At 35.5% G+C, this 23,838-nt stretch overlaps 2 protein-coding genes across 2 annotated transcripts; one reads left to right on the forward strand and one right to left on the reverse strand.

Moving 5' to 3' along the window:
• Window positions 1-1,339: 1,339 nt before the first annotated feature.
• LOC146164128 (protein O-glucosyltransferase 1-like) lies at window positions 1,340-9,637 on the forward strand. The gene is made up of 8 exons (XM_083380673.1): window positions 1,340-1,976; window positions 4,312-4,540; window positions 4,689-4,824; window positions 7,942-8,063; window positions 8,145-8,304; window positions 8,550-8,608; window positions 8,731-8,955; window positions 9,162-9,637. Exons 1-8 carry the CDS (start codon window positions 1,433-1,435, stop codon window positions 9,331-9,333), a joined length of 1,647 nt encoding a protein of 548 aa, XP_083236799.1. The 5' UTR covers window positions 1,340-1,432; the 3' UTR covers window positions 9,334-9,637.
• On the reverse strand, window positions 8,566-22,350 carry LOC146164129 (fibronectin type 3 and ankyrin repeat domains 1 protein-like). Its single transcript, XM_083381316.1, has 12 exons — window positions 22,201-22,350; window positions 20,249-20,360; window positions 20,029-20,088; window positions 19,840-19,964; window positions 18,616-18,697; window positions 16,290-16,364; window positions 16,136-16,201; window positions 15,429-15,594; window positions 14,755-14,876; window positions 14,595-14,694; window positions 14,479-14,523; window positions 8,566-9,875 (listed from the first exon to the last, which is right to left on the reverse strand). Exons 1-12 carry the CDS (start codon window positions 22,280-22,282, stop codon window positions 9,789-9,791), a joined length of 1,122 nt encoding a protein of 373 aa, XP_083237442.1. The 5' UTR covers window positions 22,283-22,350; the 3' UTR covers window positions 8,566-9,788.
• Window positions 22,351-23,838: the final 1,488 nt, after the last annotated feature.

Genomic DNA, 23,838 nt, shown 5'->3' on the forward strand with positions numbered 1-23,838 from the left:
ACTAAATTAAAAAAAATCAATCAAGAGTTTTATGCACCCGGGGCGTTAAAGCGTTTTATGCTTATTAAAACCAATGTATTCATCGCTAATTTCGTAATATTGAAAACAATGAGTAAACAAGAATAAAACCTATGGATGCACCACTGTGGAAAGTATGGCAAGTGCAGTGCACCCACGTTTTTTTTAACCTTTCGAAAGTGCACCCCCAAAAAATCTAAACTGCAAAAAACCCTTGTGCACCCTTATTTTTGCATGTATGCAATACGGGATGCATTGAAAAATCATAAAGTGCACCCAGATTTTTTCAGACGTGCACCTGCGAGATCTTCCATACTTTCCAGACTATTGGATGCAGGTCTTAAAAAGGAGTCCGACTGCATTCCTAACTTTTGGCCATCATAATTCTGCAATATATATGGAATGGTAACTTTACAGTACATAAATAAAAAAATTAAAACTGGTTGGTTCAATTAAATAATACTTAACCCTCCCTAACCCAAATGCTATTCCGCACCCTGTTTTGATATCGACGTTTAAGTATTTGGTCGCCCGAAAAAACACTGACACTGCACTACCAGGTTACATTTAAAGCAAGCGCTATAAATTGGTTGCCGCAGCGACAGACCAACTTACCACACGCGTTTGTACAATTAGGCGCAACAATCGGCAGTAAAACATTAAATTATATCAGTTTCAATTATCCGAAATAAACGGCAGAATTCCCATCTGGATTTTTATCCCATCTGGATTTGAATCTAAGGATTCAATATTCTACTTTGAACATCCCTACATCAGACCATTTATATTCTCAGTCCACGTCAAGTAATTGGCATCAAAAATGAATATATGAAACTGTTGAAATTTGCTTCTCTTAATATTCAAAGTAATAATTTCCCAAAATACTAAAAACTTTTATGAAAAAAACATGAGAATTGTTTTACTAAACAAAGTTAAGGAAAATTAACAGCCAAGGCATTTGATTAAATAATCTCAATCCAAGTCCTCTTATTTGTCCGAAGTAAATTAATGTCATTCTGCCCTAAACACATTAGGTTTTTGACTGAGGGTCAATACAACACTGATTATAAATAAATATGAATATTTAACAATGTCTAAATTAATATTTTTATTTGTATGAAACGAAAAAAATAAGATTATTTTAAACCTTCAATAATGTTTAAAAGTTGTATTTAAAATCTGTTTTTGATTGGGATGCATCTTTGGCTTTTTGTTGAACTGTTTAATCTAAAAAAGTAAATTTCAAGCCATAGATCTTAAGACAAAGTGTGCACTAGTATAAACATGAAATTCAATCTTTGTGAAATTTTTAGTAGGCTTAAGAGACTTTTCGAAGCTGTTCACTTTCCCCTGATTTCAGGAAGTTAAGCGATTGTGAAAACAATAACTTTAGTTTGCTTGGGATTTTTATATAATGTCAACAAGCGAACAACAAACTGAAGAAGAAGAGGTACTAATTTCTATTTTTGAAGAAGACGAAGCTTTTAAGAAAATTACTGAAACCTGTTACCAATACAAAGTTGGAGAAGATGGAAATCCTAAATCATTTTTAATTGAATTTAAATGGCCTCCTTCGTACCCAGAAACTCCTCCAGAAGTTAATCTTGATGCGTTTTATAACAATCATGTCCTGCCTCACATTAAAGAACATATTATAAGTCAATTAAATTCACAAGCAAACAACTGGCTTGGAGATGCAATGCTGTTTACACTTATAGACTGGGCAAAAGAAAATCAAGAAGATTTAATGGCTGAACAGCCATTACAAATTGTTAAAGTAGTGGAGACAAACATTGTTGCAGAACAACCATCTGCCACCTTAAAAAAACCCAAAAAAGAACAACTTACAAAAGCTCAAAAAAGAAAATTAGCTGATCGTGTAAACGCCTATGGTGAAAGGGCAAGGGGTTGGAATTGGATTGACCCAATTAAGCATTTGTCACAAACTGGCTATAAAAGTGACTAGACATATCATTTTTTATTTGAAGTTATTATAGAATTTTATTCAATGTTGATACACAAACTTCCTAAGAAATATAAATATTGTTTAAAGTGGCATATATAAAAAATCAGGGGCATGCAACCTTCTACACCGACTGGCCAAATATGTTTATGCAGATTGAAAGGCTTCGATCAGACTCAACTGAAGTGCTAGCAAACATAAGTGTATTCTCTGGTTGTTTAAAAGTCACTACTGTTTCAATAAAATTTTGTGTAACACTTTGATGTAAAGCTTAACTGAAAAAAAACATACTTTCAATGAATGCCAATTTTCAGCCATGGGTAGGACTCCTGCCATACGACCAGAATTATAACAACATCAAGGTCATAATAAAACCCATTTTCGAATTATACCAAAATAGGACTAATACCTAATCGTAAAACCGTCCAAGTCGGAATAAGTACTAAACTAGTTGGAATAAGACCTATAGAACCTATTTCCTTACCTAAAACGCACCCTAACCCGAATTCTATCCCTGCCCATTACCTACCCTAACCCCCAAACAGGGGAAAGAAGTCGGTGCCAATTTTTAAGCATTATTGTGTCCATTTAGGCCTTATTCCTACAGGTTTAGGTCTTATTCAGGCGATTTTATATCTTGTGTGTAGTGGTAATTACCGCAGATTTGGCTTTATTATGTCATTGGTTTTAATGCTATGATATTATAATTTTTATTTTATATAATTTAAAATTAAAAAAAAAATTATATTTTTTTCAAGACGCATGTGGCCCGCGGGCTGCAGGTTGCACACTCCTGTAATAATTTATGCTTCAAGGTATACTTAGATGTAAAAGTGTTCATTGAATTAATAGGTATTTTAACCAATGATGCAGCAACCAGACAGAAAACTGGTAGTTTAATTCAAATGAATTCACAACTAGTATACCTGATGTATTATTTATTTTGTTTTTTTACATTACATGCGATTTATTTTGTAAAGCCTTGGTGGCCTGCTTTACAACAGAAATTTATTGTCAATTTCATAGCAGACATAGCTGCAGACATAGCTGCAGACGCAGCCCAGTGTGTATAGCAATGCCGCTTTTTTCATCCGGGATAAATCATTGTAATGCAAAATGACTTTTAATTGGTGGACTTTGGCGAGTATGTTTGATTAATTATTCAGGGATTTTTTCAAGTTTCAATGTAAGATATTGTTTTATTACCATTTTATGTCTAACTTGAATCCTTCACTTTGAATTAGGTTTTGAAATAAGGTGTAATTTATAAAACTACTTAATAGGCAATTGTTGTTTGCTATGTATACTATAAAGATTAATCCTTGCAACTTGTTTTTTGTTATTGTCGTTTTATTTTTTCCAATCTGCATTAAGCCATCAATTGCTGGTAAGTCACACGTTGTAGTTTCAGTATTAATATTACCTCTTGTATAGTGAAAACAGTGTTTTTTAAAGGTGTTTTGGGGGACCGAAACGGTCCCCCAAATTTCTCCAGCGGTTTCCCAAATTTTGGACTTGCAACTTTTTGGTATTTAAATGAAACACTTGCGGTCTCTTAAAACTACTTAGCGGTCACCCAAACCAAAACTTAAACAAAAACCCTGATATCCATTGTTTTGGTTGAGCATATATTATTTTCACTGTGAAAAAGAGGTTTATCCAAGTTTTCAACTGTAATATCACAATTAATGAAATTGAAACAACATACATCAACTGTGCACAACGTATGAAAACGATTCGTGATTTATTGCTCTAGTCCAGTGCTCCACAACCTTTTTTTACTTGCGGAACACCAACAGAGATAAAAAGGCACATATAGGACGATTAAAAATAGACCTTATCAGCAAAAATCCAATGCAGCCCATAGCAGAGGGAGCGATTTATGATTAAATGTGCAGAAGGCGCAAAGAATTGATGTATAACATTCCTTTATCTTCATATTTTTTGTTTTGTGGTCTCCCTAAGACATTTAAGTCAGTCAAAGTCCTGAAAAATTGCATCCCCTTGCACTAAGGTATCAGGAAACATTGAGGACTTTACAAGCATATACAAAAAAATTCTTCAATTAGTTTATTATTAAAAAATACCGTTAAAAATCGCAAAAACAACTCCGGGAACATCGCAGCACACCTGACATGGTCTCACGGCAAACCGGTTGCGAGCACCGATCAGTGCTCTAGTTATGCACAGACAATTAAATCAAGAAGCTTACCAATAAAACAAAACTAAAATCTTTCTTGAAACACGTATTTATCGTATGTGGTAGAATATTTAACAAATATGAAATATGTGGCATGTTAGCACAAACAATAATTTATTGACCTTTTTAGGTAAATGGGACAAATACCTGAAAAAAATTCAAGACGCCCAAGAAAGCTATGTTCCATGTAAAGGAAATTGCACCTGCCATGAAAATGTCATTATAAATGACCTAAAAATTTGGAAAGAGAGGGGACAAATCAACCAACAGGATTTGTTAAATGCACTTACCCATGCAGTTCATTATCAAATTATTGGCCATAAACTTTATAGAGAAGAAAAATGTATGTTCCCAAGCAGGTAAATCTCTTTATAACAAGGGTTAATCTTTAATGGCAGAAGTTTTATTTGCCCTAAATTTTAAAAACAAACTTTTATTGCTTGAAAATCATGATATTTGCTTATACTTAAAATGCACTCCATAACTAATTTGTGTGTATTCCTTAAGGTGTTCTGGGATTGAGTACTTTCTGTTAAAAATCATCAAGGATTTGCCTGACATGGAGTTGGCAATAAATGTAAGAGATTGGCCAATGTCAATGCGCCATGCAGAACCTATGCCTGTATTTTCATTCAGCAAAGTGGTAGGTACTATCATGGAGTATACTCAATATTTATTTTGTAACTAAACTTTAAAGCAGAGGTCTTAAACTTTGGGAAGCATGAAAGACTCGTTGAGAAAATAAATGGTAAAAAATCTCTTTTTGAAATACTTTTTTGCCATTACTAACAAACATATTTTATTTCAATCACTTTTGTTACTATTCTCAGTAATATTATTCTTGTTTTGCTATTTCTTTTATACAGTCCCACTGACCAAGGAATGTGGTATTATACTTACTATACACACTGTATAATAGTGTTGTCAGGGGAATTTCACCAGCCATTTCTGCAAACTATACTTTATATAAATGCAGAAGTTTTTTGCACTATGCACAAACTGTTATTACATTTTAGTATGTTTTGTACGGTTTAAGAAAATCTTTTTGGGCAAAGACACATGCAACTATATGACATAGATTATGTTGTTTTGTGTAAATTCTTAAATGGCACTCTATATTATTGCTTTGGGGAAAATTTTCAGCATTAATTAGGGGATAGAATAGTAGGAACTCCTTTTATGAAAAAAAAACTTAGTTGGCCCTCGGATAAAGTATGAAATGGTTCAAGAGTTCCCAACTTATTTAGTGTGATGATCACTTAGTGCAAAAGCGGGGGGTGGGGAATGCTTTATTTAGTTTATTCAAAAATACTTTGAATTTAGAATGAGGCATAAAGCATTATGCACTCAACAAATATTCACACATTGCTCGATGTAAGCTGAAACACTTTAGAAAGTAAGGATCTCACGCGGACAATAAAATGTAAAAACAAAAAAAATTACCTTACGCGTGGTAGTATCATTTTTTGGATATTTATCCAAAAACTTTTTGGATAATATTTTTTGGATATTTATCCAAAAAATGATACTACCATGCGTAAGGTAATTTTTTGCCCAGGGCTTGTTTTTGTCCCGTTTTATTTCTTGTCATTAATGATAGCTCTGCGACACCGTTTGATAACATGCTTATCAGTTGCGTGCTTTTCTCTTTTTTTCCGTTTTGTCACGTTGTCGTTTGATGCCATTCGCTAGTTGTTACTTTTGCATCTGACATCTGCAGGTGTTTTATGATTTTAGACCTATACGCTATCCTACTCTTTTTAATTTTATATATTTTACTTTTTAACCACCCATATTGGCATTTTTACATGTTTGTTTTTTGTACAGAAACTGATGATGCCTTATAGGCGTAATATATATATTTCTGTAAGATTTTAAGAAATGATTTTATGTTTTATCTGTTTTAATAAATAAACAGTCTTAAGATTGCTCGATGTAATGTCATTTATCAAGATGAATTGTTAAGGCCACTTACACAGTTGTCTGAGCCACTTACAGCTATTAACAGTGATATGGCCCTTACAGCCCACACAAATGACCCAAGAGCTTTATGGCTAAAAAACAGAAAATAATATAGTAAACAAATTAAAATAAACCATAACCCAAATACAAGTCAAATCGTATTTAACAATTAGCAAAAGCAATTGTTACGTGCTTACTTAGCACTACAAATTATCACCGGTTGCTAATTTCGCCGACTGTAAATTCTGACTTTGATTATTAGTTTTGCGCCTTTGCTTTTAAATGTAGGGCTAGGATTTAGGTTTTCGCATTTCAGGACATGTATAATAACATATATTTCTTTTTAATTTTTTGTGCGCTCTGGTGTTCGCACGTTTAATTGGACTCGTTATTTCCTGTCTCTAAACAATTCTTTAAATCTCTCGATCTTTTTTCGCTTGTGTCTCGCCGCGGTTTAATTTCTCACAAAAAGGTCCGCCCAGTAAGGCAGTCCTCGGGTTCTCCGGAGTGCAGCGGTTCCCGTGAGAGAGAGTTCTTGTGTAGCGTATATTATGAGCGGCTGACCGCCTAGAGTACAGTAGACGTTTGGGTGCAGCTTTGTGATATTTGCGAGTGAGACTTTAGGTGTTATATATATGCTCTGTCATTCGGTTGTTTGTAAGTAATTGTGTGTGTCTAATTTTCATTATTGTTTGTGGTGTGGTAATATTCTACTCTTGTAACCAATACATCTATTGGATTTCCTTGTTGTGGTCTTCAATATAAACTCTCTTTGGTAGGTTATTTAATACCCGAAAATAAGGACTCACTAGCGGCTTTAACAGGAGGACCTAGTTTGGCTAATTTGTTTTTACTATTTTGCAATGATCTTGGGCCTTTCCGGTTTATGGACCCAGTGTTGTAATGACTTAAGTCAATGTGCATTGAGTCACTGTTTTCAAATGACTTGACTTGACTAAATTCTTTTGAACAAATTACTTGGGTTAAAAAAAGTGTTTTTATGTAACATTTGTTTTTAAATTGTGTTATTTTTCTCTTATGCATGTAAAAATATTAGCTTACCATATATTTCACATTTTTTAGTTTAATTATTGCCCATGAACAGACGAGTTTACCAAATGTAATTGGTTAACATTTAATTTTTATGACAAGGACTTGACTGGGTTTTGACTTACTTAAGTCCCCAAATGAATTGTTTACAACACTGTATGGACCCCAAAAAAAAACCTTAGTAAAACCCTGAGAATCTATGGACACTGGGTCGAGAACCACTGAATTAGTTAGCAACAATTTACTAACACATACCCAGTATCATAACATTTGCAATACCAGTAAAATTGTGCATTTTGTAAATCGGTTTGACAAAATTTGAACTTTAAAAAGTCAAAAATTTCATTATGCCGAGCAATCCGCCACTTACCTTAATACAATTCGTAAGTGTGACATAATAAACAACTTTAATGTGCTAGATGTTAATTTACATCATTATATTGCCAACTAACCATAAGCAAAAGAAAACAACAGACACAATTTGTCTGAAAACACTTTCTGTGTAATACTGATCATTGTGTGAAGGGGTGGACAGGCCCTGGCCAATCAAGTTAGGAAACCCTGCATTTAATCAACAATCTTCCATTTAATCTACTTGGATAATAATATATAAATTAAACTTTTAACTGTGATGAATTTATTCAAAAATGGTAGCAAACACTTTGCTATAACATTCAAACATACTTCTTTAAGTTTTCCAAATCCTAAAAATCGGGAATTGCAATATTGTTCATTTTGTAAAATACAGAGTCGCCAACATTGGGATATAATGTATCCAGCTTGGACGTTCTGGCAAGGAGGGCCAGCAGTCTACCCTTTATACCCAACTGGTCTTGGGAGGTGGGATTTGATTGGACGAGATTTAATAAAGTATACAACACTTATATTTCTATCATAATATAAGGGTAAACACCTAATTGATTTTTACAAAACATTTTTTTGGTTATCTAGAAAGTCAAAAGAATATCCATGGTCCGAAAAAGAAGAAACTGGTTTTTTTAGAGGATCTCGTACAAGCAGTGAGCGAGATCCTTTAGTTTTGTTATCAAGAAAAAAGCCCGATCTCATAGATGCAAAATACACAAAAAATCAGGCATGGAAGTCAAAAAAGGTAGTAAGCAAAATTTTGCGTTGTAAATTTAGTACTAAAGGCTTTGTTTTTAAATATAATCATTGATCTAAGCAATATACATACTGTATAGAAGTTTAGGTCATTTGGTTGATAAAATAATAGTGAGATATTTTGCCATATTTTGGCATTGTTAAATTGATTGTTGAAGCGGAAATAAATTACAATTAATATTGATTAGACAAGTTCCACAATCGAGTTATTTGATTGCTATGTGTTTTTTGCAGGATACACTTGGGGCTGACCCTGCAGATGTGATACATCTAGTGGACCATTGCAAATATAAGTATAAAACCTTTCAGTACCACATTTTTCACTTTTATCTAATGTAAAAAATATGTTAGGTAATCGTCTTGTTTAACCTTTATTGGGTGATAAATCACTAATAGTATATATTTCCACTTTTAGATACTTGTTTAACTTCCGAGGAGTGGCTGCCAGTTTCAGGTTGAAACACTTGTTCTTATGTGGGTCCTTAGTGTTCCATGTGGGGTCTGATTGGCTAGAGTTTTTCTATCCTGCCTTAAAGCCGTGGGTGCATTACATTCCTGTATCGACAAGTTTAAGTGATGCCGAGGATTTATTGCTATTCGCAAAAGAAAACAATGAAATAGTGCAGAAAATTGCAGAGAGGTAAAATATAACATGTATGTGACAATGCTCAATTTATGGTTCGAACGCCTAAAGAATAATATTAATATTGGAGTAATTATTTTGCTATTAGGCGTTTTAACTATAACATGTTGATTAGTATTACGTTCATAGGCAAAAATAAACATTGTGTTTTGTTGGTTGTTTAATATATTTTAAAATGTAATATAAATATTTTGCTTTGACAGAGGAAGGAAATTCATTACAGCTCATTTAAAAATGGGTGACATTGAATGCTATTGGAGAAAGCTACTCAAAGAATATTCTCAACTTCTCAACTACAATGTTTTAAGAAAGCAAGATTATCGTGAAATAACAAGACCCGAAGAGAAGCATCATACTAGAAAAACTGAACTTTAAACCTATCTTGCACATTTATGGTATTTTTGTAATGCACTTTTTTGTTTGGGCGGCTGACAAACTTACAGCCCCTGCTATTACTTGTTTTTGATTCATCAGACCGAATATTAAACAGTTACTATTACCTAAATGCTCAAGTATACAAAATAAAAACTGCAATGTTTATTTTTCAACTTCTACGTTCTTCCATTAGGGTCTACAAAAATATATATCTATAATACATAGAAGCATAACAACGATAAAAAAAAGAATAAAAACGGGTTTTACTGCAAAACAGTGAGCAGACGGGTGAAGATAAGTGTTTAAAATAAAGTTTTACTTTAAGTTACAACAGTGTTCATGGCCGTACAACATAATAATAAATATAGCAAGCAGTGTAGTTGGTCCAGTAAATGTTTGGAATAATATCACATTTATTTTAAAGGCAGTTGTTGATTATAAAATGAGACTGCTGTTTACAAGTTTAGGGATGTATTGCTAATCTTTGTTCGTCGCTCCTCTCTTTCCTGCTCAATGACACTTTCCAAATACTTGATAACAGGCTGCAAAAATAAGATGCTAGTTAACAATGCCATATATTTATCTTTATTTTTTAATGAAAGATATCTTTTATAAATATATTTGGCTTGTGCGCCGGACGATCGATCTATTAACGATCAGGAGCTAGGACGTTGTAGTGATATAGGCGAACGCTTGGTGGCTTCTTTCTGTAGTTTTAAATAGAAAGCAAGATACACTTTCAAACGGGCTACGGGGTCGGTAACGGTGGACCCTGTTTGGTACCGGTATTAGTATTACGTATTTGCTTTAAAATCACACAGGTCGAACAATTACTGCCATCACATATTTATGTCGTGTGCTTCGCAAAGTGTATCGCACTATACTATAGTATTTTGTCGATTTATTTGAGAAACAGTACACAATATTGCAATCTGGTTATATGTTAAATTGCAACAATCATCGACTATAACAGGGGCTTCAGCAAACTTACACACGGAAGGTATAACACGTATTAGTCACTTAGTGGTTACGCGAAAAGTAAACCGATTTAATTTTTAGATATTTGTGCACCCCTCTTTAAACTCTTATTTGCAACCATCAACATTAAATAGACTGGGAAACGGTCACTCATAAGCAGTTAAGGCCTGCCGTCATTTTAGTTGTGTGTGCGAATTTTGAAAAACGTTTTGCCAAGAGGAGATGCTACCAATTGTAAGCGTTGACAAAAAAATAGTTCTGTGTTGAATAAGTATTCTGAAACAATCTCATATCAGTCATCTGTGTAGCGCTTCGCACTGTATTCGTCAACATTCGTAAAAAACACTACGGTCAAACGTTTTTTTAGAAACGGTTTGATTGGCCTTTGTACTACAAAAAAAAAAACACCTAATATATAATATTTGTCGGTCGGTCGGCTAAAAATCGCATGAGAATAAACAACAGCTGGACGAGCGGCCCGCCTTATTTTAAGGTGATCTCTAAGAATAACTTTAGCCAGGCCAAAGTTATTTGAGATAGTCTACGGCTAGTAGCTTCACTTGGTATATCTGAGGCACTTCCGTGTCTCTCTTTGGTACTTACGTAAATTAGTCCAAAACAGAACAGCCTGGGTTTGCGTATCGCGTTTCTCCCTTCTGGTCTCAGCGCAACATCTCTTGACGTAACTAAATTAGCGCAATTATCTGCATGGCCGTGAAAGTCCTATTAAACTATTTTCTTTTGTAAAATAAAAAATCATTGCGTAGTTAAGACAAAAGCTGAGTGTTTTGTTAAATCAGGGAGTCGAACCGTTTAAGTTTTAACCGTAATTTTATAAGGTTGCTTAACCACGCACCTCAACTAAAAGCTTATATAAAGTATTGTAACTCGATAAGTATTGTAACTCGTAAGTCGACGTCGCAAAAAAGGGGTTAATTAATGAAAACGATAATGATTAAAAATGTGCAGTTTTTGAAACAGTGTATTTTAGCGAACCTACCGATGTGCATCCACGTTCATCGAAGCGTGCAGATCGCCTTTTTTCCTATTTCGCAATTGTACAGTATAAACGCGTGTTTGTGCTGAGCTATCCCTTTTTACTTAACTTAACCATGTCGCAGCTGAGCAACAAAGCACCAACCGCTTTATTGGTGACCCCGCGTCTTCAAAACGTTTTTTGAAGGTCAGAAGAAATTGAATAACTGGAGTCTAAGCAAAGTTAGTTGAATGACTATCGCCTGTTCTACAAAGCTTCCTACGTTCTGGGAAACACAGCTAGGATTTTGGCTACTCGGCTTGACACAACGCAATCGAAGAGCGCTTGCTTTCGGCATCTGCGCTTTCCCGCGCAACGCAGCAGCTAATCAGCATGCCTTCACTTTGGGACAACCAAGACGCAATGCTCTTCGCTTTCGTTGTTTATTCTTCCCGGCAGGAACGGCAGCGCAACTATTCAACTTCACTGACTGGACAATCAAGAGGCAGCGTTCATTTCTTCCATTTTCTACCCGATCCCGGTAGGAACTTAAAGCGCGACTTTTTGTTTATAAACACGTTTTCTCGGGTGAACAGAAACACCTGTTTCACGAGAGTAGATGCCCGCTCTACTAGAGACGTTTTCTCGTTGGCACACTCGTCCCTGGTGGCTACAACACATGCCGGAGGATATTCGATTGGCAAGGCCGCTGAAGAAAGCTGCTGCTTTTACGCTCGTCTTGAACGTCGCACCAATCCACAGGGTTCCGTTCTTAAGACCGCTTGTGGAAGCTAGCCTACCTGCGTTTGGTACTAGCTCTTCTTCGCTCGTCTCGAACGTCGCACAAACCCTTAAAAGGATCCGTTCCCAAGACAGCTTATGCAAGCTCGCCAACTATTTTCGCCGTCGATGCAACCCGCATTATTCACTACGTCACCGACAGCGAATTGAACTCGCCCACATGCATATAGTCGCTTGACCCTGGCCACTGTTCTCAAGTGACTAACGAAGCAATCCGACGAACTTCCCTGCAACCTACGCAACTTCACACATGTCCGCTTCTGGAGGGGGGTTCTGTAGCGAACCTACCGATGTGCATCCACGTTCATCGAAGCGTGCAGATCGCCTTTTTTCCTATTTCGCAATTGTACATTATAAACGCTTGTTTGTGCTTGTGCTACCTCTTTACCTTAACTTAACCATGTCGCAGCTAAGCAATAAAGCACCAACCGCTTTAGTATAATGTTTAGTCGTTATCTTTTGCGCTATTGCGTTTGTCAATTACCTCTGAAGTATTGTTAGGTTTACAGCTTGCATAGCGTATACGATGAGTTTATCTCTCATGGGCCTTTTTATCGCCTTATATTTCCCCTTTCAAATAACGGGCATTATAAAAATTAGTTAACCATATTGTACGTTATCCAGTGGACTTTACTTGACATTGATGAGCTAGTAATGAAAAAAAATATTTGTTATGTTTAATATTACTAATCGAAATACCCTGCGTTGCCCTGGTTAAGGATACATGCGTTCTTCCAGCGATGTAAAACAAATCCTAATTTTGCGTGGTTAAACAAAGGAAACCATTGATTATGCTGTTGGCTTTGAAGTTTGCAAACCTCGTGGTTAGCCTATGATGATGAAACAATTAATGTGGAAATTCACATGTAACCAAAAATTAGCGTAGGCGTGGTAAAAAAGTTTGCGGAAACCGCATACGACGGCCGATGATTTAAAAACTATTGTGGCAAATTAACATGCAACCAATTTGCAAGTTGTGTGATGTTTCTGAGAAGATACCAATAAAAACTGGGCTATAACACACAAAACTTGACTAAGTGAGTCACACATCTTTCAAGTAACGAAAACCCGTGACATTTATATATCGGTAAGAGTTTTTGTACAACTTGTGTGATACTTAAGAAAACACGTACTTCTAGATCCAAACCGCGTCCTATGACCGTTTAATAACTGTTTTTCTTACCCGAAAATTTTTAGAAGTAATGGGACAAAGATTGCTTGAGACGCGACTCACTACATTGTCTCTTTTCTGTCTGGAAGAAAACAACTAGCTTTCTATTTCAAAGTATTGCGAAGCAATTGTGCGACATTACTCTGCCTCTCTCTTGCTAAAGAACGTAAGCCGGTCGGCGACCAGCGAAAAAAAACAAGCTAAATACACTTAAAGATGGCTCCATGGTGGTGTGAACCTTTTTTGGCAGGTTAAGTGTAAGTGACCCTCAACTCGTATTTTTTTCAAGTCCAAAAAAAGCTGTTTAGGTAAAACTAGCCCCAAACCGGTTCATAAAAAAAACGATTCGGATTCGGCTCGACCTCCAAGCAGCATACAGTTAGCGATTTTAGATATATATAGTTACTATATAGAGTACTGTTAGTCAACTCGTTCGCTTAATTGGATGTGGTAAATTTATAATACTGCAACGCGAAGTGAAAAAAATGACCATGATATTGACATTTTAAATTTACGTTGTTAACGCTAAGTCGTTTCACACGTCGGTTTTCGTTAAAGATCTGTGTGACTATTCCCGTAAAAAAATTACCATGATATTGACATTTTAAATTTACGTTGTTAACGCTAAGTCGTTTCACACGTCGGTTTTCGTTAAAGATCTGTGTGACTATTCCCGTAAAAAAATTACCATGATATTGACATTTTAAATTTACGTTGTTAACGCTAAGTCGTTTCACACGTCGGTTTTCGTTAAAGATCTGTGTGACTATTCCCGTAACGTGATTAGGCACCTGTCTTCAAAATATTGCTGTTATTTACTCGATCGGTAAAATATTTACTATGCGACTTATTTCAAAAATAGATCGCGCACCCTCGCGCCTTCCCTGTTTATAAACCATATGCCTTATGGCATAAATTTAGGCTCCTCAATGTTTACTGCAACTGCATTGATTAATATTATTACTTCATAAGATACGGGTATTCTTACGTCGCGGAGGAGTTTATTGCTTAGCTCTTCGAAAACGATACCGCGTTTATTACAACGGTAACCACTTTACGCAGCCGGGACAAATTTAACAATTTTAGCATTTCATTAATTATTATTAAAAAGTACATCTTTGTGATCCTATGTACCACTTCATTCTAATAATTATGTAAGGTTGTTTAAAATAACCTAATGTTTAGAAAAAGTTTAGTTTTTATTTAAAAAAGAACTTACCTTGCGGTCAAATGAATGGGCCATTTCCAAAGCAGTTTTGCCATGCTAAAACAAAATGAAAAATTAAAAGAAATATCGTTTTGCAACAGGTTTAACAATGAAACAACAAACCACACCTTGCTCTTTTTAAACACGTCAGAGCCACTTGCAACCAGTAATTCAACTAAAGTTATATGTCCATTCAATGCTGCTATCATTAGTGCAGTGTTGCCCTTGCTGAAACAAAAGTAATATTTTAAAATGTACTATAATATTATAAAGACTATAAGCCATTACTTGTCTACTGCATTTACTGAAGCACCATTTGAGAGCAAAACCGAAGCAACATTAGCGTTTCCAGACAAGGCTGCACATCTCATAAGTGGGGTCCATTCAGATGCCTTGTCTGCTATATCAACCTATCAAATTAAAAGTTTTTTTTTAATACGTATTAAAAATCTAAATGTAAATGTGGAAAATATATTTAGTTCAGAAAATATTGTTTGAACATTTCCAATTATTAAGTAATAATAAAATTCACTTGTAACATGTATTCAAACTTGCATATGTTATAGACAATTTTATTTAACAGCAAATGCGTACAGGGTCCCTTTATGAACAAGTATGGTTGGAAGGCAAATTTTTCCGACATATCAATCCAAGGGTTTACTAAACCTTGCAGACAAGTTGTATAAATTAACATCACTCACGAAATAGTTCATTTGATAATACAACATTTCACTACAACTGTGTTAACATAGAAAAGTAGTAGCATCAGTTTTTGAATACTTTAAAGAGCATTCTGTAACGTTATAACATGCCTTACCAATATATAGAAATGTGGAGCATCTGAATTAATTTACGAGACATTCAACAAAATGTTTCAAGCAAATATAAAGGGCGTTAATAGCTAATGCTATTATTAAAGATAGGCTCAAATTATTTAAAATGTCATTCTAAAGATTACTTACAGGTGCCCCATCTTCAATCATCCACTGGATAAGACTACAGTTTCCTCCATCCACTGCCCAGTGTAATGCTGTGCTACCTCCTCTGTCTGTCTCTTCCCAGTTTGCCCCTGCCTCATGCATAAGGCTTGCAACCGCTTGATTTCCAGAAAAACAGGCAAGCATCATGCTTTGGAAAGAAAATATGTGACACAGTCTGATTTGGGATCATTGGTCTACTTTTTATAAGTCAAATTTGTCAATTCTTGTCAATTTACAAAGAACTTAAAAAAACTCAAAACACCCAACATGTTCCTAAAGATATTTAAGTAAAACAACCAGTATATTTTCTTGTAATTGCTTTTGCATAAGGGCTTCCAAACTTTCATGACAACACAGCTTCAATGGAAAGTATTTTAGAGTTGGTGACTAAGTTTTAGCACCAGCAAACATATTAATTTTAGCAGGCATTTCAAAATAAAACATTGTTACTATTGGAAAATTTATTTTTCCATTTAAAACACCTTGATTTGAAGGCTTGTGGCCTCGAATTTTAATGGATTTAGAATAAATTATATTAATAACAGTGTTATATTTAAAAATAACCTTAACAATATATATATTCTTATACCAGGAAAAACTGCAATTACTATTTTAGTAACATCTTGCTGCTGGAATTTGGTAATATATATGTTTAGTTTGTTTCTTGCTGTTAATTTAAAAATACGTACCTGGTTTTCCCACTGGAGTTTGCCAATTTGACATCGGCTCGATGGGAAAGCAAGATATTAGTGATACTAAAGAAACATCATATAAATCGTTTAAATATCAACCGTAAAATACAATAAATTCAGAAAATACAACATTTCATCAAACACAGCTTACTCCAAGAATCCTTTTTGTGCGGCATTCATGAGTGGAGTAAATCCCAATTTGTCACAAACATCAACATCCACATTACTGTAACACAACTTTATTTTAGGAATGTGCCAACATAAGGGTAAGTATTCTGTCTCTGCATAAGTTTCCTAATTTTTACTACAAGTCAAGGTATTTAATTTATATTATATCATCCATCATATAGACCAGGGGTGTTCAAATGATTTCTGCCATGATCCACCACAGTCAAACCTGCATGATGATCCACCAAATGCAAATAGTAAACATATTAGACACGCTTTTATTTTTATGGTGCTTTATTTATGTAAATGTACCCTACAACATATTGATAACTTTGTAAGAGTCGAAAGTGAAGTGTGCTACAGCACCAAGATTGTTTCAGTGAGAAAATTGATGATTTGGTTTAGACCAGGGGTCGGCAACCCTTTTCTAGTTGCGGGCCAACACCAAACTCAGAAAGCACAAAAATTTAACTGAGAATTGTGTTATTAAAATGTTAGAACAACTTTTAATCAGGCGGACCTCGGATCTTTTTTTTCACTTAAAAGCGTGTATAGTTACATTTAAGGAGGCAGTAAAGTGTTGGCGCAAAACGCGAAAAAGGGCGTTTGTTTGGTTTACAATTCGAGCCCAAACGTTGTCATCCATACTCCCAATTAAAAGTGTAATAAGACTACTTTAAAGAAATGCGATAACTTTAATAGTTAATCTTGTTTAGTGTTTGTTAACCTTTCTAAGTCAGGGCGAAATTTTTTCACGTTTTTTTTAGTTAAAATAGTCAAAAAGTATTTGAAATGGACTCGTATCTAGTTTGTCAAAGAGGCGGCGGACCGAATGAATTACATTGGCGGGGCGCATCCGGCCCGCGGGTTGCGGACCCCTGATTTAGACTTCAGGTCTTACATTAGCATCGAATTGGGGCTTTCTGTCACTAACTGATATCCTCAAACGCTTACAAAGATTAGCATTTGGGAGTCTCGTTTTATGCTTGATATAAGTAATACTTCTATACTAGGCGCTGAAAAGAGTCAATTCCGAGTTATTTATAAACAAATAAAAACAAACTTATCTTCTCTAATCAACAGTTTGGAAATCTAAATCTAATGGGCCAGATGTGTATTTTGTAATAGCCACAGATAGAGCTAAGTTTGTATTTTTTCACAAGTGTGGTATGATTCACAAAGAAATGTTTTACTGCATTTTTCTATTCTATATCAATTAACTGAAACAAATTAACAATCCATGGTAACCTTTGGCAAAAATACTGGCCAAAATTTAAAGATTTTAGGGTTTGTTAAGCTCAAAAGGTTGTTGCTGACCCCTGTTTTTTTTTTGACCCAAAAAATTATTCCAGGTTAACTGAGGAGGTTTGTTAAAAATAATTAATTGTATATAGATGTATCTGAAACGTACATGAACAAAAACATGTCTGTGCTGATAGTCCCCTTCAATTGAGGTTAACAGGATGAAGTAGGCCAGTGGTCGGCCAACTTTTTTTATCGCGGCCCAAAGTACTCTTTTCAGAGCTTTTGAAGGCCCACTACATAAAACCAGTACGGAAATAGTGACGGATTCAGGATATTTGTTTTTAAGGTGAAGTATTTCACGGCGCCTTGATGGCCAAAACACTGCCACGCCATAATGCAAAACATACTATAAAAGGAATATTATGCGCGCAAAGCGCGAAAAATTTTGCGTTTCCATATATTCAAATGTGGCAAAAAACCTAGTTAGACAGGTAGGCTACTCAGGATCACATGTGGCATGTGGGTCTGAACAACGCTGAGACAATATAAAAATTTTGAAACAATTACATGTATTTTCAAAAAAAAGTGCAATGTATGTACGGCTATCACGCGGCCCACAACTACATGTTAACACTAAACTATTCAAACGCAACTTGCGGCCCACTAAAAATGGTTCTGCGGCGCACAGTTTGCCGACCACTGAAGTAGGCAATGGTGCTATAGTAGTTTCTCAATATGCTCCCCTTTGAGCCTGCCGTAGCTCAGTTGATAGAGAGACGGCCCTAGTTTGACTGGAGGTTGTGAGTTAGAACCATACCACAGGCTAGTTGTTTTCCTAGCCTGGCCTTGCTTGCACTATAATCTTTATCAGGCTGGCCAATTTTGGTAAGCCTTTTCAAAGGCATCTTGTTAAGACTCATTGTATATTTAAAAAAATATAAGACATGTTTGCTTGTCAGTTAACATAGAAAGACTTTTAAAATAAGAATGATTTTCAAAAAAAAATCACGAAGTTGCTGTACAAAAACGCATTCTCCAACTTACAAGCTCTTTAACAAACTTACCCTGAGTCAATTATTTTGGTAACAAATTCAATGTCTCCTTTGAGAATAGCTCTGTGAAACTGTTCACTGTTGTATGGTTCTTCTGCAAAACAAGATGAGGACGAGTTTTATTTTTTGGTCATTTTAAATAAAATATATACAATAAATAAATGATATGTTAAGTATGAATATTTTACGTCAGAGGTTCCCAACTGGGGGTATTCATACACGTGGGGGGTACAAGATTGACCGCCAAGGGTAAGGGATATCCTTAGGGCACAGAGCACCTTTTCGAACAGATTTACCAGTACAGTTTTATTTTGGAATTGTAAATGATATTATGCCAGTACGGTATTTACTGTGTTTTATTTAGTAAGAAACCTCATTGTCTCATAACAATGCGTTTTTTAACTGCGCCGCCCGACTTCAAGAGATTGAGAACTGAATGAATTTACTTGCTGCCAGCAATAAACAACAAAGCACAAAGTTTGATAGAAAATGCACAGATTAAGCATTCAGTGTAGTCTTGCTATAAATCTGCTAGTAAAGGTCTAATATCCATCTCTAGAACTAGAGCAGGGGTTCTTAACCAGAGGTATGTTTATGCCTTGGTAGTACGAAGCACAAAGTAGTGTGAAATTATGCGCTATTTAGGCATATTTGTGAAGATAAATAATTTTAAAAAAAGGAACAAAGAGCCATTAGTAACTTGACTGATTGTTTGTGTGTTGTAAACATTGTTGAACTTACAAGACTGTTTTTAATGGATGCATTTAGCGTTGTTGTAAATACACAGATTTTAATTCCTATTATATTTACTTCCACCGACCATTATATACAGGGGGAAGGAGAAAATTTCATGAAAGCTCAAAAAGGGTAGAAGCGCTAAAAAGGTTAAGAAACACTGAACTAGAGTGTAAAAGACAGTATTTGGGTCACAGAAATCACAAATGGGCTTTGCGGCAACACCATTGTTGGCAGGGGTACGAGAAAATTTCATGAAAGCACCTATGTTGTTATGACCGGAATTATATTGTTATGACCGGAGTCATGTGTACGAAAAAGTCATATGCTAAACAGTTTAAAATTTCACATATTATAGATTGTTTGCGTTTACTAAAAACGCATATTAGTTTGATTTCCCCTTGAAAAGAATGTACCACAAAATTACAATTTTGCTGTCCAATATACAGGCTTTTGCATAGAATCTTAATATTAGTAAATAAAAAATAATCAGTAACCTACTGGTGGTGCATACTGTAATCGGTGAGCTGATCGAGACATCGCCATCACTAGTACTTATTTGTAGACAATAGGTGTACTTCTGCAAAGGATCCAACCCTTCTACTTTATATGAATCCGCAAATCCACTGTAGTACATAGCAGTATTTTGGATTGGAAAATATTGTGTAACATTTCACTACAAAAACATACTTATATACAGTTTTGAATTCCTTTGTTCTTCGATCTTCTTCTTGCAATGTAAACTTGAGCCTAGAACGTAGAAACAAATTTTATTGCCAAACTATGTACCACAATAATGATGTAATGAATAATTTAACACCTATCAATAGTATAATACATTAAAAGGTTCTGGGGACGTAAGGGAAATGTGCTATATTGCCAGACATCTTGTATGAAATAAACAATTTGCCTTTTATCGCCGGTATGAACTCCATCATTGTCATGCTCCCAAAACAGCTCAATACTGTGATGATCAACTTTTCCAACAGTAGGGGGTTCTGGACCTCCTACTGGCAAAGAAGCTAAACAAAAATCACACCTTTTCAAGTTAAATCTAGTATTTTAGGTAAAGGTAGAACAACAGATAAATTTATTTTAAACGATAATAACCACAAAAATGTACTGTAGTGTTGCTCACATAATAAACAAAATAGGGGTATTGGTGTTAGAGCATGTATTGGAAAACCTCAAGGGAACTACATCTGTTGAAATAATATATTTTTTATATTTTCTTCTTCTTATGGTTTATTAATATTTACCCATAAAGCAGACCCAAATTTAAAAAAATTCAAGATTTTTTTTTCAAGATGATAAAATATGATAATAAAGACCAGGGTGGTCCAAACCCAGGCCCGCGGGCCACTTTTTGTATCCCGCGAGCACTGTTGAATTATTGCAATTCGTACCGTTGACTGTTTACTCAAAGAAATCTAAGTGACAAACGAACAGTAAGAATACTGCAATGGTTTGGTCATGATTACATTTTTCCAGTTATACCATGAAATAAACCAGATTCCTATCGCTCACCAAATTCGCAGCAGGGAGTAGCAAGGTCGCCTAATTTTGGTATATCTAATAACTAATGACCGGTTTGAGCCGGAGTGCGTGTTATACAAAACTTTTCGATTTTTAAACATTTCACGCCCTTGTACGCAGGGCTGGGGAGCCGGAGCCGGAGCCGGAGCTGGAGCTAAGCATTTTCTCTGGAGCCAGAGCCGGAGCCGGAGCCATTGTTATTATTTTTGTGGAGCTGGAGCCGGAGCCGGAGCCATTTTTATTATTTTTGTGGAGCTGGAGCCGGAGCCGGAGCCCTTTTTATTATTTTTGTGGAGCTGGAGCCATTTTTCAATTTGTGGTGCTAAAGCTAAGAAATTATATTTTGTTCCATCTCCAACGTTAGTTAGCCAAAAGCAATTTTTAAAACTTGCCATTGAATATTTTTTTTTAAAAACTTGCCATTGAAAGTGACTGGTGGCACCGGAGCTGGAGCCGGAGTCATTGGGTGTGTGTTTGATGGCTCCGGAGCTGGAGCCGGAGCCATTTAATAATTGCCTGATGGCTCCGGAGCTGGAGCCGGAGCTAATGCTATTTTACGGTGGCTCCCCAGCCCTGCTTGTACGGATGTAGCCTAATGCATGTGGCCCACAAAGAATATGCATGAAATATGCTGCGATGTTGTCAACCTTGGACTACCCTGATATAGACATTCAATTAAAAACCAAGCGGTTAACCATTTGTATATTATTAAAAAAAAATATAAATTATAAAAAGTCATCCAGTCTAGTTCTGTTCAGTGCTTGCTTTTAACCCCCAAAGACAATTTTTTATCATGGTTAATCTCAATGTTCATAACAAAACTCTCAATGAGAAGACCTGTATTTTGACGTCATAGTTGTTATTTTATATGTGATGTATATTTACAGGCCAATTGTGTAGTTATATATGCATCATTCTAACATAACTGTAAGCAGTTTTATTCTTTAAGCCAGTGCTCTTCAACTGGTGTGCATGATGCACCCTAGGGTGCACCAAAATTTGCATGGGGCGCGCCAGTACGAAAAGGTATATAAGAGTTCATCACAAACTTTAAATAAACAATTAATTTTTGACTTCTCAAGTTTGTTTGAATGCCGTTTTATGACATGCAATAGTACTCGCAATCAGCCTGCAGCCAAAATTCAACTCTAACAGACAGCGTGTAAAACTTCAACAGCTCAGCTTGGTTTAATTGATGTGATGATATTAAAATGCTAAATGATTTTTCATATACAAAAGGTTGAAGAGCACTGCTTTAAACTATTGAATATAATTTTCTAAGTAAGTAATAATTATAAATGTTTATTAGTCAAATATTTTGGTTACCTTCTCTGCTATAATTAACTGTAGCACTATTTCCATCATTTCCATTTTGACGATGATTACTTTTTGCTAATCTTTGCAACATAATGCGTAGTTGCAGTTAAATGTGCAAACAGTTTAGCAATGGTCTTACACTTTTACAAACAGCCGACTTACATCTGAAATTGGCGGTACACTTGTATTATCTTAAAAGTATTATGAAAATAACATAATTTATTTTAATATATCAACCAGTAATAAACATTAAAACTTATACAGAATATCAAGTATATATAAAAAAAAAATGGAGTACTGCACTAAAAACCGTTGGCGCAATGAAAAGTTCACCCGTTAGCGCAATGAAAAACCGTTAGCGCAATGAAAAAGTCGCAATGAAAGTTTTTATTTTTCGGGAAACTGCGCGTGGGCACGCACAGCGCGCAGGCCTTACCTTCCAACCTGGGGTGGGTTAAGCATAATATGATTAAATAATAGGCGCTGGTCTAGAATCCTACCACATTATTAAAACAAGGCGTTAGGGTGTCAGTTATGACTCAAACGCTAACCTGCACCTGCCACCTTAACCTAATTTCCCAAATATTGTGCATTGAGATAGGATTCTAGACCAGCGCCCAGAAACTCTCAAAATTCAGTACAACTACAAAGCATGGTAATATTAGTCAGACCCAACACACGGACTTTCAAAATATTCATTTGTTGCACTTAGCTAGCATTATTTTGCATTTATCTAGCATTATCACAAATTGACGTCACTATACCCGTAAAAGGTGTCCACTGAGGTGTGACCAGCACCCGAACCGCGAGTGTTTTTGGCGTTTCGCGATGGACTCTACGAGCAATGAGATACGGCTTTTATGCTAGCAGCTTGAATCGCCGCATTATTTTATCATGTGTTCCGAGATTTATAAAAAAAATACTCAACATGCAATATCAACTGAGTGAAGTGACTCTTTCTAGAGTCTAGAACAGTGGTTCTCAACCTTTTTTTCACTGCGTACCACTGTAGGGGTAATCTTATTATTTGTTCTCACAAACAACTTTATGACGTGACGCAAACGCAGATAAACATTTGACCGTGTCCATAAACAAGTAACAAGGAGACGTTACCCGTTAACACGCCTCTGCTAAATGCCTTTATGGCCAGGCGATGTGTTCTAAAGCCTAACGAGACGGGATCTTAACTGAATCAGTAAATCGTAACTAGAACTGATTTGGACAATTTAACCAACTGAAATAATGTAACGGACAGACTTTATTATGCTGGACTGTGTTAGTACTGTACCATGGACTTTTAGCTATTCCTGTAAGTTGATTGCCGTTCTGATGTTCTCAATAAACTCAGATCCGTTTAATACCTTGCTGTGGCTAAACTGTTAGAACACGCAACCTTTCAAGCAACCTTCGATCAACCTTAACAAACGGAGCCGGATTCAATCATAGCAGAAACCAGCATCAGCTTCAAACTAAATCAGTTTTAGCCCTGCACCATCTCGAGCTTCTATAATCTTGTTGCGTGCCAACAAATTGTCGATAAACTCAACTTTACTCAAAATGTATATAGAATTGTTAACAGGGGTCCATTAGCTAAATAGTTAGCCCGGAAATTTCAAAACAAATGAGGCCCACTACTCTTTTCCCTTT

This window comes from Ascidiella aspersa, chromosome 2 (assembly GCF_963924565.1).
Source record: "Ascidiella aspersa chromosome 2, kaAscAspe10.2, whole genome shotgun sequence".
In the NCBI taxonomy this organism is placed as follows: Eukaryota; Metazoa; Chordata; class Ascidiacea; order Phlebobranchia; family Ascidiidae; genus Ascidiella; species Ascidiella aspersa.